At 34.8% G+C, this 19,361-nt stretch overlaps 3 protein-coding genes across 4 annotated transcripts; 2 read left to right on the forward strand and 1 right to left on the reverse strand.

Moving 5' to 3' along the window:
- The first annotated feature begins 5,310 nt into the window (after positions 1 to 5,310).
- On the forward strand, positions 5,311 to 6,422 carry LOC127741072 (putative dehydration-responsive element-binding protein 2H). 2 transcript variants are annotated; one of them, XM_052252513.1, is made up of 2 exons: positions 5,311 to 5,504; positions 5,640 to 6,422. In XM_052252513.1, exon 2 carries the CDS (start codon positions 5,660 to 5,662, stop codon positions 6,173 to 6,175), a length of 516 nt encoding a protein of 171 aa, XP_052108473.1. In that variant the 5' UTR covers positions 5,311 to 5,504; positions 5,640 to 5,659; the 3' UTR covers positions 6,176 to 6,422. The 2 variants fall into 2 exon arrangements, with proteins under 2 accessions (XP_052108473.1, XP_052108474.1); XM_052252514.1 differs by having other exon boundaries at positions 5,658 to 6,422.
- A 9,086-nt stretch (positions 6,423 to 15,508) lies between these two features.
- LOC107461925 (fasciclin-like arabinogalactan protein 21) lies at positions 15,509 to 16,746 on the forward strand. Its single transcript, XM_016080484.3, has one exon. It carries the CDS (start codon positions 15,553 to 15,555, stop codon positions 16,648 to 16,650), a length of 1,098 nt encoding a protein of 365 aa, XP_015935970.1. The 5' UTR covers positions 15,509 to 15,552; the 3' UTR covers positions 16,651 to 16,746.
- A 1,144-nt stretch (positions 16,747 to 17,890) lies between these two features.
- Positions 17,891 to 18,839, reverse strand: LOC107462104 (calcium-binding protein PBP1). Its single transcript, XM_016080671.3, has one exon. It carries the CDS (start codon positions 18,743 to 18,745, stop codon positions 18,353 to 18,355), a length of 393 nt encoding a protein of 130 aa, XP_015936157.1. The 5' UTR covers positions 18,746 to 18,839; the 3' UTR covers positions 17,891 to 18,352.
- Between the last annotated feature and the right edge of the window lie 522 nt (positions 18,840 to 19,361).

Here is a 19,361-nt window from a genome sequence, read left to right on the forward strand (position 1 = left end):
TAGAACTGATTTCTTTGTGGGAAAACTCTCCCCTCCCCATCTTTTTTCACTAGATCTTATGTGAGCTATGATAGCTCTATTCAGAAGGGTATTTTAAAAGTTGAGAAGGAAGCCAAGGTAGTATTGATAATGACAAGAGATCACTAAAAACTGACATGCAATCTTCAGTTAAGAAGTTGAAAGTCTCAATTTTAGGTGTATGAAAAAAGACTGAGCTAGTTTTTAAGGAGCCCATTGTCTCTGCTGAATAGAAATAGAGAAAGAATCTGTGTTGGTTCAACATTATATTAAGGAATGTCAAACAAAGAGAAGGGGTTGTATTCTCTGGAGAGAGATATTGAGAGCTATTTCAAAGAAAAATGATGAAATGATTAAATTAAGAACTAGCTTTGTCTCAAATTGGTTTAATGAAAATGTTAACAAATTATAAGTAACACTGACCAGCCATCAAATTGTAAATTGATAAAGTTTTAACTGAGGGCTTTTCAGTAATTTACAAGTTAACCTCATAATTGAGGCGTCTTAGCACCACCAAGGCGAATACTTTGCCAACTTAGTTTATTGAAATTCGATTATTTTTAGGTTTTTTTATACTACAATATCTAGGAATATCTATGTATCATTTCTCCTTTTGTTCATGGTTGATTTTTTCATTAGCTTATTCATTGAGACTGAATCCAAATGCATGTTGAGGATTAATAATTTTCTTCATCCAAAATTGTGTTTCCTTTTCAAGAGCAAAATTTGGTGACTGCCATGAGCTTTAGATTGTTTTGATCACTCTCTCTCTGGCTATTTGATCTCAACAGGAAACGCAGTGTTTGCTCAGTGAGCCAGGTAACTTCTCATTTTTTAGCTCCATTATTGTGGTTGCATGCATATTTGATATGAGACATTATATAATATCTGAAATTAGATTGAGGATGTGACAAACTTGAATGATGTAGTAACTATAAGTTTGGGTTGGGGAATTTTTTTGTTCTCTTCTCACATACTTTTAATTTTTTCCCCTTAAGTAGTCATATTAAACCTTTTGGTTCAGTTATTATTGTCTATTGTGAATGGATTTTGAGTGAAAAGCTTTGTTGTTTATGATGATTGATGAAGAAGCTTTCCTTTCCATCAACAATTACTTATTCTATTAGGAATACACAAGCTCAATTACATTCGAGCACTTCCTTTTTATTTTTTTCCTCTGATTTCTCCAATTCAAATCAATTAGCACTTTTTAAAACTTGAATAATTAAAATTTGATTGATTGCTTTAAACATTTTTTCAGTAAATTAAAGGTTGTGTATTATTATTGTGATTGTCTTGTTCTGCATGCCAGTTACATCTTTTCAACACTGAAATGTCTATTTTCTTATTATTATCACTTTCTTCATATACCCCAATGCCCTTTTTCATCTGTTTTCCTTAATTCACAAATTCAATATGTGTATTATTTTGAAGTTTTCCCTCTTGTGTGTATTGATTTGAAAGTTCTTACCCTATTAAATTGGTAGTACTTGTTTAATTTGTATGATGGTGTGAGTTGAACGTTACCTTGGTGATAGTGATCTGTTCAAGGTTTTATATAATTATTTGTTGTTATGTTCTGCTAAAGTTTATTGGTAGAATGTTAACTGTCCTATTCTATATGTGGCCTACTTAATGAAAGGATATTGGTTATTTGAGTGATCAGGTGGAATTTGATGCTGCCCATTATAGCCTTATTTGAATAATGAACATACATTGTAAATTTTGTGCACATGTCTTGTGCATCTGTCTTGTTTTTAATTATTGTACCCTTTAGCTTATATAATAAAACAGAGGACAGTTTACATCACTCTTTCAAGAAAGCAGAATGAATATATAAATGAAATGAAACTATCTATAATTCTATATAGCTTTAGGCTGGCTTGGATCATCAGCTGGTTCTGAAATTTTATATTATGGCTGAAATTTGTTTGTGCAATTCTGATTGTTGTATTTCTGATTTTGTTCACTTGGTACATATGAATTTGTCCCTATATCTAATTTAAGTGTGAAAGTCTGGTTAATTAGTGCATGAAAAATGCTATAGGGACATATCATGATTGTGTTAAAGGAAATTGAAGAAAGAAACACCTGCAGATTTTCATGGTTTGAATGAAACAAGATAATACATAATTCCTTGAATTCACCTCTTTTGCCGTGACCATCTTATTTTTTTTAGTATATGCTTTCTTGGTTTACTATGTCTACGTGTTCCATTTAATTTTTATAATTACGAATGTCATTATGAATATTTTTTTAACTATTTTTCTATATAATTATGCAGGATAACAATGAAGATTAAGCAATGAAGATTAAGCTGACTATTATTATAGTTTATTGGCTAAGATAGAGTGCTATTTAGAATCTTTACATGTATGGTTGACTAATGACTTTTATTAGAAGATACTTTTATTGGCTAAGTGATATTATGGATCAATATTATAAATATATTTTGGTTAGAGATAATTTTTATTATTTAGTATAATTATGTATTTATTTTTATTTTGTAATATTTAACTCATTTAAAAAAAATGCAGAATTATTATACATGTAATCATATTAACTATTATGTTGTATTAAAAATTATTAGGTAATTATATATACATATATATATATATATATTAATAAATATATATACAGGAAAAAAAAAGATCTAAGGCTACACTTATATACAGTAGCTATAGTATACAAAAAAATGAGACCTAAGGCTAGGCTTATATACAGTAGCTATAGTATATAAAAAAAAATAAGAGGGACCTAAGGCTACGCTTATAAAAAGTAGCTATGGTATACAATGTGGCTACGCTTTACAGGTGATGCAGTAGCGTTGAAAAGCGTAGCCTATTCTGGAAAAATGAAAGCTGAAAAGCGTAGCCTTTGGTCCTGGACAGCATCACTTGAAAAGTGCACCCTATTCCCAAACGTCAAAAGCGTAGCCCTAGATGCAGAAAAGCGTAGCCTTTGAGAATAGGCAACGGCCGAATAGGAATCACCCCAAAAAGCGTAGCCGTAGCCCAAAAAACGTAGCCATAGCCTAAGGCATCATTTTTTCACTTTTGGCTACCCTTTTCAAGTGTACCTGAATGGGTGTTTTTCTTGTAGTGATTCCTATACATGGGATGGGTTGACCAAGCTGCTTGAAATCTAAAAGGACGATTTGCTTTGTTTTGAGGGCAGCCATTACATTGAATAAGAATTGGGCAGTGATCAGAGTGAAGTCTATTACGAATCTTTGAATAAGCCTCAAGAAGAAATCTAGCCATTCCGCATTGTGCAAGACATGATCAAGCTTCTTAATAATGTCTTTATGGTGTTGAATACGTCTATACGAAGAAAACCTCCTTTCGATTATTTGCAGCTCTAGTAAATTGCAGTCATCTAGAACAGAGGCAAACCACTCAGCCCGTTATGGATAAAAGAGATCCCCCTTCACCTCTTCTAGTCTAAGAACCTCGTTGAAGTCCCCAAAAACAAGCCAAGGGCCATAAATCTGGCTTGCTAACTTGCTTAAATGATTCCAAAGACAAGATCTCCTAGCAACTAAGGACTAGCATACATAACACTGCAAAATCCCTCAGAAGAGCCAAAGCTAATAGCCACAGTTATACAATGTTCAAACTGACCAATCACTCTACACTCTAGACTAGGATTGGAGGAAAGAAACTAAATTCTACCTTTGTGCCCTACGGCTTCCACAACACGAGAAGCATGAAAACTCAGATTTTTCTAAAAAAAATTTAAATTGAAAAAAATAGAATGCGTTTCAACTAAAATGAAGAAAGGAGGGATTAAATTTTCTAACCAATTCCTTGCAGTGAACTCGTGCCATCTTGTTGGAGGCACCTCTAATATTTCACATAATAATATTCCAACAATCCATAACAAACAAACAGAAGTAATGGCGTTGAGACGACAACATCTAAATCGCCATGAGGGCTTGAGATATGACCTCTTTGGTTGAGGAGGCCCCACCTTGACCATCTTGAGAAATGCTTGCTTTGCCTCTCTCATTTACCCTTTCCGGAGATGATTGGAGTGATGCTGGCCGGAACCTTTTACGAATAGACCTCGGTGCGAGAGTTTGCTGCTGCAAATTCAGATGCCCTTGGTTCTTTGATGAAGTGGCAATCTGGGAAGAGAATTAGACTTTTACCTGACCCTGAGTTCTTTTTTTTTAACATTGATTGATGGAGATCCAAATCCAGTTTCTTTATTCATTTGCTTGGTATGATTCGTTATGGGCCAGTGACCCTGTTGGCCCAATTTCTTTTTTCCCTTCCTCATAACAGTGGTCCATTCTTCCTTATTGCCAATATTCTCATCATCTCTATGACCTACGTGAATAATGTGATTTGCATGTAGGAGATTCTCTTCCATAGATGGTAAGATATCTTCTTCATGACTATGCTCATAATTTTTGCCAAATTTAAAAATCTTTTCAATTTGAAAATTTGGAGGGTTAGGCACCACTGATAACGGTGGAAGAAGATCTTCTTTGGAGGCCTCCCTTCTGCTAACCCCTGCTCTTGCAGAACTGCCTTCGGTGCCGCTACTTTCCCTTGGTTCTTGCGGTCTTTAGTGCCATGGCCAAAGCATGAGCAACTCCCACAAATCAAATAGAGACTCTCATACTCAACCTCATAGTCATAGCCATCAACTAAGAGTTTCTTAATCACTGGGAGTTCAAGATTGATTTGAACCCATGTCGTGCATATTTACCTCGTTCTGCTGATTTTGTGGCAAGATCAACTTTGATCGGGACTCCTATAGCAGTTGCAATGCGCAACATCGCCTCCTCCTAGTAGCACCAAATCAAAAAACCGACAATGTGGATCCACACCATTATTGATCGAAAGAAAATTCGCATGATCGAAAATCTTGAGTTCATGGCTTGACAAGAAGATAGTATCTAATAATCATCTACGAACCGCCGAAAAGCACCTTGTTTCTGTCCTCTAAAAGATCAAATTTCACCATAAAATAATTAAAGCCCACATCTCAGAGATCATATCCTCTCTTAAACCTCCACATCGATCTAAACTTATGGGACAAAGCATTATAACTGAAGTGTTTGTCCAACACTTAAATCGAATTTCATAACTTTGATTTACATAGAATGAACATGAAAATCAAACATACATGTAAATAGTTTGATTTTAGGACATCCATATAATATTGCATTCAATTCTGTTTATTTAGGTGAATTATCCATAAATTTATTATATAATAATATACAAAAATAATTTCTCTAAGTATAAAAGAATATCAAAATAATTGTCTCATTATTTTGTTGTCTAGTTTGGAGTATAGTGGTAGGAACAAAATGCAGGCGGCTAGTGAACCCTAGTTTCTTTGTCTTGTCGGTGCTCATCTCTGTTTTCAACATCATCTTCCTTCTTCCTTCTTTTTCTTCATTGTCCCCAATCATGTGCCCCTAATCTTTCCAATTCCGATCACACAGCTAAAACACTCGGGCCTCCTCTCAGGTTAGCTCTTTTCCTCCTCCCTCTTTATCATTCTCTTCATTTCGTTATAGTTTTCAAAGAATTCTTTAAATCTGATTTTATTTCGGTCAATTTTGGTGTACCGAATCTAATGAAGGCAAAGTGTTGTAAAATTAGGGTTTGCATTGCATGCAGAAATGTTGGGGAAAGGGAACACGAAGGGGGATGGTGGATCGAAGTCGGTAGCAAAAATACTTGCAAAATGGAAAGAGTACAACGCACAGCTTGATTCAAGCAGCGACGCCGATAAACCGATTCGGAAGGTTCCGGCGAAGGGGTCGAAGAAGGGGTGTATGAAGGGAAAAGGGGGACCTGAGAATTCGCGGTGTAACTACCGGGGAGTGAGGCAGAGGACTTGGGGAAAATGGGTTGCCGAAATTCGAGAGCCCAACCGAGGCAGCAGGCTTTGGCTTGGAACTTTCCCGACCGCCATTGGTGCTGCCCTTGCCTATGACGAGGCTGCCCGCGCTATGTACGGTTCTTGTGCCCGCCTCAACTTCCCCAACGTCTCTGTCTCCAGTTTCTCCCACCATTCTTCTTCTCCGCCTGAAGACCACCACGATGATGATGTCATTTCGTTATCCTTAAGTGTAAAGCATGAGGCTGTGGAGGCTGAATCTGGGGCTAGTAACTCCCCTCCTTCTTCCTCCTGATGTGTATGTACATTTTGTTCATGGCTATATAGAACTCTTAGCCGGTTCTAGTTTGTAATGATTTAGATTTAGACGGAAGGAGACTTGGAACTTGCTTGGAATTTGGAAAGTGTTCGTTTTTCTTCAGCTTTTGGGCTAATGCACCACACTGGACATCCTAGTCCAGTTTTGACTTACAATTGTCATATATAGTTTACTTGGAAGTAGTGGAAAATGTTGTGCATTCTACTAGAATTGTGTTAGAACACTGCATGTGCCAATGTGGTTTGTTAATCTTGCTTCCGTTGCTCATGTTAATATCTATGTCTAGTACACTGGATTTTCTATCCATGGTGGTGGTTGGGTTATAAATTGGTTATACAGATCGAATAGTATTGAGTTTTCATTACTCAAGAGTGTGGATGAGAAACAATACAACAACATCCTTTGAGAACATAATATGTGAATATTCATGCCCTACCACTGTCATTAGCCTGATGCTTTATTACATTTCACCGCAAATTGTGTGTTGTTAGACGTTTTTTGACAGTGTCGATGAATGAATTTTAATTCTTACATTACTGATCTCTTAAGATGTTTATCTATAGAATGTCACTTGGAGTCTTGGTGTATTATCACTCAGCAAATTACATTTTGTAAGTTTATTTCTTAACCTCCAGGATACGATTACTTTGCAAGCTTGAAAGATAGAGGAAATACCATAAAAAAAGTGTATAGTACTTGGTACATATTTCATGCGTTAGTTATTTTTTCGTTTTTAATGCCTTGAGGAGTTGAGGTGTGACTTTAGTATTTTAATGGTACAATAAAGTATATTTCCTTTTCTTAACTTTTGGGTCTAATCCCTTTTCTTGGGGAACTTTGTTTTAGTTTTTGGGTCAATGGTCAAAAACAATATATACTAGAAAAAGGTGGTAATGATTTTGAGTGAGAGTATGTTGTCCAGATAACTTTGGGCCTTAATAAGAGTTTGTTAGGTCTACGTTTTGTTTCTCTGTATGAGATTTAAATTCTCTGACCAAAAACTTAAAAAGGATTGAAATCCAGAGCTTGGATATAGGAGCTTAATTGCCCTTTGTGATGAGTATATATTGCTGTTTATTGTGTTGGTAACCCGGTCCAAAATAATACTAAAAATTGACTATTTTGATTCAGAATATTGACCAAAATAATGATAATAAATTAATAATCTTTAGAATGTATGATTTAAAGTAGCTCGAGCTTACTTGAAAGGAGTATTTTCGTCCACGTTACATATTCAAACCGAAGACACACAATACGAAATCTAAACCTGATGTGACAATCAATAATGGGTCGATGGCTATGATTGTTTAAGAAAAGAGATATATGCACTCAAACATATATCTGTTTTAAATTAATTGTGCAACCTATTTAACATGTTATTTACTCATCTATTTTCTCCATTTTTAAATCTAAGATGTGTATCTGTGTAATTAGATTGGTTGTACAATTATATTGACCCTTTACTACTATATTGAATTGATACTCCTATATTACTGGATGTAAAATTGAAGAGATTCACCGTTGAGATAGAATATACATTAGAATATAAAATATATATTAAAAATAAATTAAACTATATATATTTATATATAAATATATAATAATTAATTTTAGTATGTAGATAATCTTTTTGTGTGCTATATGTAGCCTCCAACTATTTCGGTGCTTATTATTTGCTTAATCTCTACTTCCTTTGATAGCTTAATTAACTACCCGAAGACTGGGGGGCACATTTCTGTTTCTATTTTGGTACGATTGACATATCATTTTAACGCTCCTATATATGTTAATTGTAACACATGAATAATCATATCATTTTGGCTCCTGCTGGCTAGCTAGTAGCTCCCAACCGACTTTTTAATGCCTTTTAATTTTAACCAAGCTTTTCGTACAAATTAAACTTGTGTAATCTGTTATAATATGGTCCAAATAATAACAGTAATAATAAATTAATAACTACATGCTGTATTTTACGCGGTTCCTTTCTGAAAATTTAATTTGATGACTTAGTAATGGGATTATAAATACCCTTGACTAAGTCGTGGAATAATGGTTAATTATGAGGTGAGGAAACAGTTGAAGTTACAAGCTTTACATAGCACAATGGCCATGGTGATTATATAGGTAGAGAGTCCTCTATCTTATTATAGTTGGTTATGCCCAAAAGTTGGAATCGATTATTTCAATGATGAAAGTGATACATGAGATGAATGCACATTGACCTGCTATCTACTAATTTCCAGCTACACATGGTTGCCAACTGTTTTCTTCCACATATATATCTTTGGAACACCATATATGATGAGAAAAATTAGGAATAGGGATTGTGTGTTCAATATGTGCATAACTATTCTCTAATTAGTTTGGGAAATTAAATGCAATGCGTCATTTAGTTTCAATCTCCATGCATGCAAACGCTGATAATACAATTTGTGGGCAAAAGGAAAATTTAAGAAAACTATATATTTTGCTTTCAAGAAGAATACTTCCTAAAATGTTCAACTCCAACACATTTCACGTTATTCCAAAAATATAAGATGAGAAATGTTAAAAGCTATTAGAATTTATTATTTTTTTGTTATTATTTAGTCATCAATTTAATTAATTCTTTTAGTTTAATTTTTTTAATCTAATAATCCAATAACATACGTTATTCTATATTTTTAAATATTAATGACTAATTAATAATTAAAAATAATAAATTTTAATGATTTTCTAATATTCTTTATATGTGATTATGTTGGATGTGTTGATATCATGATTCCTAGATTGAGATATAACTTATATGTGTAGTATGTTTCAGTTAGAAAATAAATAAACTGATGAGATTTCATTAGATTCGGCAGATAGGGACTTATGTAAGTGTGATTAAAATAAATAATTATGCATCATTCTAGTTTACACCAAGAGTGGTAATGTGGTGTATATCCTTTTTCTAATTAAAAACTATTTTTTGAAAACATTAAATAACTTAATAAGTAATAACTTTTATTATCAAAATAAGGAAGTGTATCACTATTTATGTATGTAAAAGTAGTGTATATAACATAACAATAAAAGAAATACCAAGATAACTTTTTCATTATGGATTTAGTTTGAGTATTAGTTAGATAACTCACTAGTTCACTTAAGTAAGTGGTAGAAGTTCGAATATTATCTTATACATACAGTAATTTATTGGTCAACAACAAACTCTTAAATAAAGCTCTGAATCGCAACAAATTAGTTATTAGTCTGCCATGCCAAAAGATATCCTGAAAAAAAAAAGGTTTATATTATAATAAAATCATTTGCAATAAATTAAATGATAGATGACTGATTTTGTGGTGTTCTTGTGACACTATTTAGCCTGGTCCTTTAGATTTTATTACTTGTACCAACTTTCACTCTTAATGGAAAATAGAAAAAGGAAAATAAAAAAAGATCAACTCTACTATAACTGTATAGGGTAAAAAAGAGATGATAAAATAGTATTTAAATCTTCCGGTTGAGAGGGGGATTGAGTGGTAGGGAGTTGTGAAGCTGGCCTTAGCTATGATGGACCATTTAGCAAGCTTAAAGGATTGAAATTGAATTAAGAGGAAGGCATTAACCTCATCCTTTTCATTATTGTTATTATTAGAATTTAGACTAACATATCTCGTAAGAAAATATGTTGAAATTGCATATATTTAAGTTACTATTAAAAAAAATGTTATTTTAATAAATACACAATAAATATATTATAAAATTAATTTTTTTTATATTTTTATAAAGTTTTTTAAATTAATAACATTAATGGCATTATTAGCTACACCTTTTTATTATTATCATTCCTACTATTTCCTAAACCAAACTCTCATAACTACACTAAGCCTGGCAGCATGGACCCTATCCGCGGGTACCCAACCCGACCCAACCCGGTCGGGTAGGGTTGCCAACCCGATCCGCTGCGGGTAGGGTTGGGCACGAAGCGGGTTGGCCTGCGGAGCGGGTAGGGTGCGGGTTGAGTCTCAACCCTACCCGCACCTTCCATAATATGTGTTATATATGTTTAAAAATGTTATATATGGGAGTTGAACCAAGGACCTTAAGCATGTGCAAAAAGTTCCTAGCCACTGAACCAAGGATACTTGTGTTATTTATGAGATATTTGTGTCATTATAATATTTTTTTTGTCAACCCGCGGGTAGGGTCGGATACCCGCGGGTTGAGCGCGGGTAGGGTTAGGGCTGGGTATTTCTCAACCCGCGGGTACGGTAGGGTTGAGTGTTAGTCAAAAACTCAACCCGCGGGTAGGGTTAGGGTTGGGTTCAAACCCTACCCTACCCTACCCATTGCCACCCCTAAACTACACATACAGATGAACCCTCCACCAAAAGATCTTGGCCCTTCATTCATTGTTTCCTCTCCTCTCCCTCTCTTTAAAAACCCCTCCTACCCCCCGGTGTTGCATTCATTATTCCATAAAAATCGAATCACTTCAAACTCTTCTTCAGAACAACACCTCACACACTTAGCTTACTTGAGTTTCTTCAGAATGAGCAACATGCTTCTTGTGTTTACTTTTCTTGTAGCTATTACTACACAGATGTTGGTACTTCAAGAAGCCATGGCACAACAAACTTCTGAGGCTCCATTGAAACCACCTTTGAAGGATGAAAGAAAGGCAGAGGCAGCAGAGGCTCCTACTGATAATATCAGACGGCTGGGAAAGCATCATTCCACAACGGACAAGTCAGTGGCGGGTGGTGGTGTCATTCTTGGCGGTCTTGTTACTGCCACTTTTGCTGCTGTCTTTTGCTACATTCGTGTTACAAGGAGAAGGGACACTGCTCCTGCTTCTTCTTACTGACCTCTGTCTTCTATCTCTTGTTCAATCATTTTCCATTTTGTTTTTAAAGGGTTAGTGTAGGCATTCATTATAATTGTAGCTTTGTAACAATAGATTATGTGTTATGTTGTTTTATAAGCTGTTTTTGTTGTGAATACCATATAATTTGATTAAGATTTCTGTACTATAATTTTCTTTGTTGACTTGTTCTGTGTCCCGTTTCCTTATTAGTCACTTTCTTTTGCTTATGAAAGCACAAAAGTGGCCGAGAGATTCTGATAACCCTTTTGCTCAAATATTTGTTGGCATTGTGTCTTATTCAATCATACAAATAATTTTCTTTTTCTAGAACAACAACAGTATAATATTGATTTAGGACATGATAATATCTGATTATGTGTATACTGTGCCCTTTACCAATTTTGTTAAAAAAAAAAGAAGGAGGAACAAGGAGAATCCTCTGCAATCCTAAAAGAGTCATTTGTATGTGCACTAGCATATAAAATTCAACTCTTAAGCTTTTTTAATTCTTCAAACCTTTAAGCAAGCCAAGTCTTAAAGAATTATACTTTGATTGGTGAGTATGCATAAGTTTAATCGTCAATAAAAAAATCAAACAAAAAGATAAATGTTGAAATAATTCTGTAAAATAAATTTGTTTAAGTTGTCCAAGATGGTGGGTGGTAATTGGTAAGTATAAATCTTAAGCAATTCTACTTTCCACAAAAAGGGCGGTGCCTCCATGATCTTTGTTGGGAGATCCCCATGTCTAATATGCATCTTTAAAGTAAGGATTTAGTTCATATTTATCTTAATGTATATATTTTCTATGAAAATGGTTTCGATTAAATAACCTAATATGTTAACTAGACTCTTAAAATAATTAAACAAATTTAGGATCAAACAAATACTAGTTATTAGGAGTCAAAGAGAGAGGAGAATAGGTGCCAAAAGTCTAGAAAAGGAATAGACTAGGAATTAGGTAGTGCAGCTTCCAGCTTGCTTGCAACAGATTATAAAGCCAGCTAGCCAGCTGCTTCTGAGTTGTGTATCACTGCTTCACTTTACTAGTTTAGTGTGGACTAACTTATTCGTTCCATGCAAATCTTTTTATATATATTAATTATGAGTTACAAAATGAACATCACTCATACTGTCCATATCATGATATCATTCATTCCAAAAGTTTCAGTTGATAGAAAAAGGTAACACTAATGATTATATCTCTAATACTCTCTAAACCTCTATTATACACATTGTACAAATATTCTATTGACTTCCTATACTTTCTCATTAATTATATATTTTTTTGGGTTATCCACGGTATCCTTTAACTCAGTAGAATAATAATTGTCAATGAGTTACTGTATGCATAGTTGTCAGAACCGGACCGGACCGGCCGGTTCGACCGAAAAACTGGTAAACCGGATCTTATGTCGGTCCGGTCCGATATTTGGACCGTATAAAGTAGAGAACCGATATAAACCGGTCAAATCCGGTGTGAACCAATGAAAATCGGTCAAATCTAGCAAAAACCGGACCGGTTCGGGCCGCTCAATCAACGTTGAAGGGAAATCTACAATGGATCAACGATCTATAACTCCACCATGCTCTAAACCCTCCAGCGTTGCCAAGTGTCAAACTTGTGATGATTTTTGAAAAATTTTCCGAAATGCTTCCAATGGGGTTCGAACACCTTCCTCCACCATAAAACAAGCACGTTTCTACCACCAAGCTAAAATGTTTCTCATCAATTAATATACAAATTATAATACATATAGTATATTTTCTTTTCACTTACATTCTATTTATTTTAATTTCAAAGTCACTCATTTTTAAATTAATTACATTTTATTTAACTATAAATTTTATTAAATATATACAAATTAAAAAGATAAACAAAAAATTTAATTAATCACAATTTATTTTTTTAAAATATTATTTTATTTTTTGTCTTTATATAAGGCTGATAGTTGAGAATTGTTAGATGATATTTAGTTAAACTAGTCAAATAATTAAATTTTATATAATTATTTAATTATACCGAGTTAACCGGTTCAACCAGTGACTCACCGGTTGAACCAGTGATCCAGTAACTCAGTAACCTCACCGGTTCGATCACCGGTTTGGTTCTGACAACTATGACTATATGTATAAGGTAGAATTTGAGTCTTGGATACTTATACAAATCTTTGATTATATTAATATTTTTATTTTCTCTTTTTCAACTAATCATTTTACCTCTCGAATATTTAAATAAAAATAATATCTTATTTGGTCTAAATGTTATAGAATTTAATTTTTTTCATCACCACTTTAATTTTAATCATCAGCATATGCTTAAACTTTCTTTTTATTTTATAATCAAAATACATGAAAAAACAAAAAGATCCAATCAAACAAAAGTAGAAAGAAAGGGAAAAAAAATCCAAAAATGAATAACAAGATAAAAAAAACCTACATACACATCATGAAAAAAAAAGAAAAAAAAATGATGAAAACAAATGAGAAGAAAATATGAGATCATTTTTTTCAAATGGAGAAATTTTTTTTAAAATTTTAAAATGGAAAGGTGAGAAAAACATTTAATAAATTAAGATGTTTGTGGAGTTAATACTTAATTTTTTTTTGTAACTGAAATAAATTAAAAAAATAAAACAAATAAAACAACGAACTGCATAAATAGAGGGACAGTTCTGTTTAAGACTACTCTTAAACTCCTCCCAAGGTGAAAGAAGCTCCACATGCGAAAGTTGTAACTTCATCGCCATCTTTGTCATAGTATCTGCCACCGTGTTTGCATCTCTCATAATCAAACGAAAGTTAATACGCCAATTCCAATGCATGATATCTCTTATTTTGAGCACCAATGGATCAATAAACCCAAAACCATCTTGAGTAACAAGATTAAATGCTTCCACACAATCCGTCTCTCAAATAACATCTCGTTGACCCACATCCCAAGCTAAGAGATATCCTCTCCAAATAGCAAACAATTCTCCTTGAAGAATACTATTACTCTCAATCATTCCCAAACACCCCCTTTGCCAGCTCCCATTACAATCTCTAATAACACAAGCAAAACCAACACTATCACCCAAACCAAAATAACTAGCATCACAATTAATCTTAAAAGTACCAGTGGATGAGGGATTCCAAAAACCATTTAGAGTAGAGGGAAGGGACATACGTTGTAATTCAAAAATATTCCTAAGCTCTTTTTCTGAGGTTAATGCCAGACAAATCACTTTTTCCGGAGGCCAAGTTTTATGGGGATTAAATATGTCATTATTCCTTACTCGCCATATCCACCAAAGTCCCGAAAAGAATTTGAACGGATGCTCTCTGCTATGATACAAGAACCAGTTCTTTAAATCCAAAGGATGACAAGAAATATCCAACCTATGCCAGACAAGCTGAGCTTTTGGACAATCCCGAATACAATGTAAAACCGATTCCTGGTTAGAAAGACATCTTGGACACCTATCCGATGACAACATCTCTCTTAACTCTTGAAATTTGAGATTGGACTTAAAATAATTCTCAAAGTTATAATTGATTTAATTTGAATCTTAAAATTTACAATAATAACTTGTATTAGTCTCTGAACTTATTTTTGTTAATGTCGTACCGATTTTGTACATTAATTTGCCACAATTTAGACTTTTCTCTTACGTTTTATGTGATTGAGACCTACTAGAGCATCTAAAGGCTTAATTGGCTCTCCAACATCCTCATAAAAATAATAACAAGTTCAATTTGTAAAATTTAAAAATATGAGAGTATCTATCAAGTTTCTAAGTTCTAAGAGTTCTAATAAATTTCGATCGTAAAGAACTTAAGCGAAAAATTTAAATGGTGACAAATTAACATACCAAATCAACATTCCATTAACAAAGATTAACTCAAAAATTAATGTGAGTTACGATTATAAATTTAAGAGGTCAATTTGAGTCGTTTAAAATTCTAAAGATCAATTTAAATTCAACCTAAAATTTTAAGGACAAAATTAAATATTAACTTAGATGTTTAAAATTACAATTATTTTGATGAGGCATTAATGTTAATTCATAATTGTATTAAAATTTGGATAATTTAGAGAGTGTCAACTTCGGTTTTTTTTTATTCTCTACAATTTTTGTCTTTTTTAAACAAATTTTCCATAATTACATCGTCACTTTACATAGTAATATAGTGATTAGTATTCACTTAGGTGCTAACATAAAAATAACATTTTCCCATCAACTTTGATACATCATATTAGCTGAATTTTGTATATGTAACGTAAATAAATTCTTTACGCTAGTAGCTAATAGTAGAGAAGTATGCATACATATGTACCGTATATATAGTTATTGTTAGAGAATTGTGTTTTATTTGAAGCCAAATTCACAAATAAGAATTAAGGAGCACTAAAGAGAAGAGTTATTTCAAAGATTCTTTGAAATCATAACACTGGTGACTCTCTTTTCCCTCCAAAAGAAGCAGTCACAGTCTTCTTCTTCTTCTTCTTCTTGGTTCTTCTTCATTCCCTGCAACAATGGCACCTCGCTGTTCGTGCTGGTTCCCAGTGTACTTCTTGGTGTCGGTGACATTGGGAGTCATAGCAATCTCCTCCGCCGTGCACTCCAGCTCCAAGAACTCCTCCCAAGAAGTCACTCCCCCAATACCCAATGACGTCTCCCTCAACGCCTCCGAAGCCCTCCGCCGTGCCGGCTTCACCGTCATCGCCGACCTCCTCCACCACAAGCCTCCCTTCTTTCATCCCCCCAACAACTCCACCATCTTCGCCATCAAAGACTCCGCCATCACAGACAACTCCTCCCTCCCTCCATGGCTCCTCAAGAACCTCCTCCTCTACCACACGGCCACCTCCATCTACACCATGCAAGACCTCCTCAACAACACCACCCTAGGCTCTTGCCTTCCCACCCTCTTCCGCCAGAAGAAGCTCTCGGTCACCAAAATCGATCCCAACCTAAGAACAATCGAGATCAACCGCGTCCTTATCTCAAACCCCGACATCTACCTCGATTCTCAGCTCGCCGTTCACGGCGTTCTTTCACCATTCGCTTCTGTTCGCCGTCAAGATCCCCAGTCGTGGGGCTTGGACGACGCTCAGCCACCAACTTGTCGCGTGAACATGAACACAAGAAGAAACCCTCCGCCGGCTCAAGCCTCTAATGGCTATAGTAGTTCTTCGAACAACCAAAGCGCTATTGAGTGGAACAGGATCGTGCAGTTGCTGGGTTCAAAAGGTTACTCGTCATTTTCAATAGCCCTGCATTCGGTTCTTGAAGGGATTTCGAAGGACTCGGTGGGTTTGACGTCTGCTACGATCTTCGCGCCTCCTGATATGGCGCTTCTGGGGTACCCTTCGACGTTGCTTGATAGGGCGGTGAGGCTTCACATTCTGCCAAAGAGGCTGACGTATCAGGAGCTGACGTTGTTGCCGGTAAGGAGCTTGTTGAGGACTCTGATGCCCGACGATGAGCTTGAAATCGATGGGGTTCTAGGGTTCCTGCCAGGTGTTGTTATCAGTGGCGTTGAGATTGTAGCACCTGACATGTTAACTTCTGATGGATTCGTCGTTCATGGCATTTCTAGACCTTTTAAGATGCCTGAGCTTACTGCTTGAGTTTCAATTTCAATATGGTTCGTCCATTCTTATATGATTCATGTAACTTTTGATTTTTCTTTTTATTTTGTATAGTTGCCTCTGTTTCTTATTCTTTGTAACGCTAAACTTCTTTCTCTATTTCTATTTCTATATCAGAAATTTAGCTTTGTATATCTATGATGAAATTAGAAAGGATGTTTCACATGTGCAAATAACATTAGATATCCGTATTCCGTAACTTTTTTAAAATTGAATGATTTAAGGCCTCTCTGATATGATATGTGGTAGAGCTATGATAGGATGCAGAATAGTTTTCATTCTGCTTCGTTCATAGATCAAAACTATGATAGGATGCAGAATTGCAGATGAAGATCTCTGGCTGGGTTACTTACAGGGGTCAGCTACTGTAACTATACAGAGGGTAGTCACTTGTGAGGGATTGGGCTTTCTTTCCTCATTGGGCTTCTTCCTTTATTTTGTAATTTCTCTTATGGCCCATTGGGCCTCTTATATGTGCAGAAACAGATATACTCGCAAACCAATTTGGGTTAGTCGAGTGGTCCGTTTAAATAAGTGTTGAGGGTTCGAATTCTGCCTTGTGCATGCAGTTAATCCATTGCCAGCGGCAGACCCTTAAATGGAGCTCAGATCCGCGACGGATTAGCCCTTAACCTGTCGGGTTGGAAGATACCGTGGGCAACAAAAAAATATATTATAAAAGCATTTTCACAAATATTAATGGAATCTCAAATTTCAAAACTATCAATTAAAAATGTTTTTATAAAATATAAATTTAAGTTTTTAATTTACTTCATTTTTATTTATTAAAATAAAAGATTAGAAATTTTCTTGAGAATATATATTAGCTAAATTTTATAAAAAATATTTGACATGAATTTCTTCGTGTTAGGAACTTTTTTCATTAATCACTGCTTACGTAAGGTATCGAAAATCTGGAAGTGGTTTACACCTTCTTCAACTTGAAGATCAAAGAAGGTGGTATGCAATTTGACACATCATGCAAATTATAAATGGATAATATAATAACTTTAGGAAATTTCCACCGACTACCCATCTTTTCGCTTGCTTCCGTCTAGGAAAGTCCTACAAAGAAACCTTCATGAATGAATAATCCATATCTCTTCTTACTTTGTAGTGTTTGAGATCCAATTCATATTTTAAGAGTTTCTTATTAATTATCAATAACTTACCGTGTGAAAGGAATTAAAAAAAAAAAAAAGAAGAGAAAGCTAATGAATTGGTTTAGATTTGGAATTGAATCCACAATAATTCATTTTCTATGATAAATTGATTTCATATTTCTTATTGGTATACATCATGTCATACTATTATAATAGTCTCATCATGGGTTCCTGCATTCATAATAGCAGCTTGGTTGCAGGGAATTACACTACTGAAAAACCAATGGCTTCAATGAAAATGAATAAGCTTCTGATTTATGTGCAGCACTTGTAACTATTTTTTCATAGATTTAAGAAAGGGGAGTAAAAGAAAAAGAAGCCAAATAACAAATGCAATGATGAAGTGCCCCCAGTAGTAACTATATATAAATTACCCCATCCGATTTCCCAAAAAAAAAATTATTGAAAGCATAATAAGCTTATAATTATACTGTGTTTAGTACATTTGTTTTTTCTCCGGTGAAATGTAATGAAGAAGAAAGGATGAAAACTTAAGATTGGTTCCCTATTCCCTCTAATCAATAGAATACTGTTGATGCATGTAATTCATGTTGCAGAGCCTGTTGAAGTAAGAAACAAGAGTCCTCCATCAACTGTGGACTCAATCTGAACATGAGGACGCAGAACTCCATGATGTTAAGCGCGCCATCGCCATCAATATCACCTTCTCTGACCATACTCACAATCTCGTCCTCCTTCAGATCATGCAGACCCAACAGGGCACTGTTCCTCCTCAGGCTCTCCAACGTGATCACCCTTTTCTCCTTGTCCATCAGAAGCTCAAATCCTTTCTCCAACTCCCTCATGAGACCCTCCCCGCCCAGCTTCTTCGCTATCACCGGCAGTAAGTCCTCGAAATCCACAGCCCCTTTTCCTCTCTCTGCATTTGCACCTGCACTTGCAGCCATCATCACTTTATATGTGAGTATGTTAATGGTGGTGGATGATTGATTCTGTTGAACTGTTTATGTATATATATTGATTGATGAAGGCTCAAGGCTCAAGGGATGGGATAGATGACAGCAATTTTGATTATTATTCAGAATGGGGACGTAGTTGCTTCCAGGCTTCCTAGAAGCTGGTTGGGGGGCATTTATGTCATTTTACAGCACTTGTGTTTGTCAACATAAAGGCTTTGACAAAGACATGACCACTGCTTTTACGCAGTTAATTCGTATGTGATCTGTGAAGCCACACCCACACGGATTCATTTTGAACATGATTAGCTTTCTACAGCTTTCAGTTTAGAAAAGGTCAAAATTAAATAATTCACTTTCATAAATTGGGATGAAGGAGATTATTGTTGTCAAAAGAAGACCAATAAAAGATTGATGACGTCATTGTTCACAAGGGGTTACTCGTGCGGTCTTTTGTTGGGTTCGGTGGTTTTTTTTTTTTCTAGCACTGGAAACACCAGTTAAGTTTCCTAGCAGGAAAAGTAACACCCAGTAAGCAGGGAACGGATCCAGAAATTTAAGAGTAAAGAGGCCAAAAATTAAAATATTATATAATTAAATATAATATTAT

The sequence above is a fragment of the Arachis duranensis genome, chromosome 8, assembly GCF_000817695.3.
Source record: "Arachis duranensis cultivar V14167 chromosome 8, aradu.V14167.gnm2.J7QH, whole genome shotgun sequence".
Lineage (NCBI taxonomy): Eukaryota > Viridiplantae > Streptophyta > Magnoliopsida > Fabales > Fabaceae > Arachis > Arachis duranensis.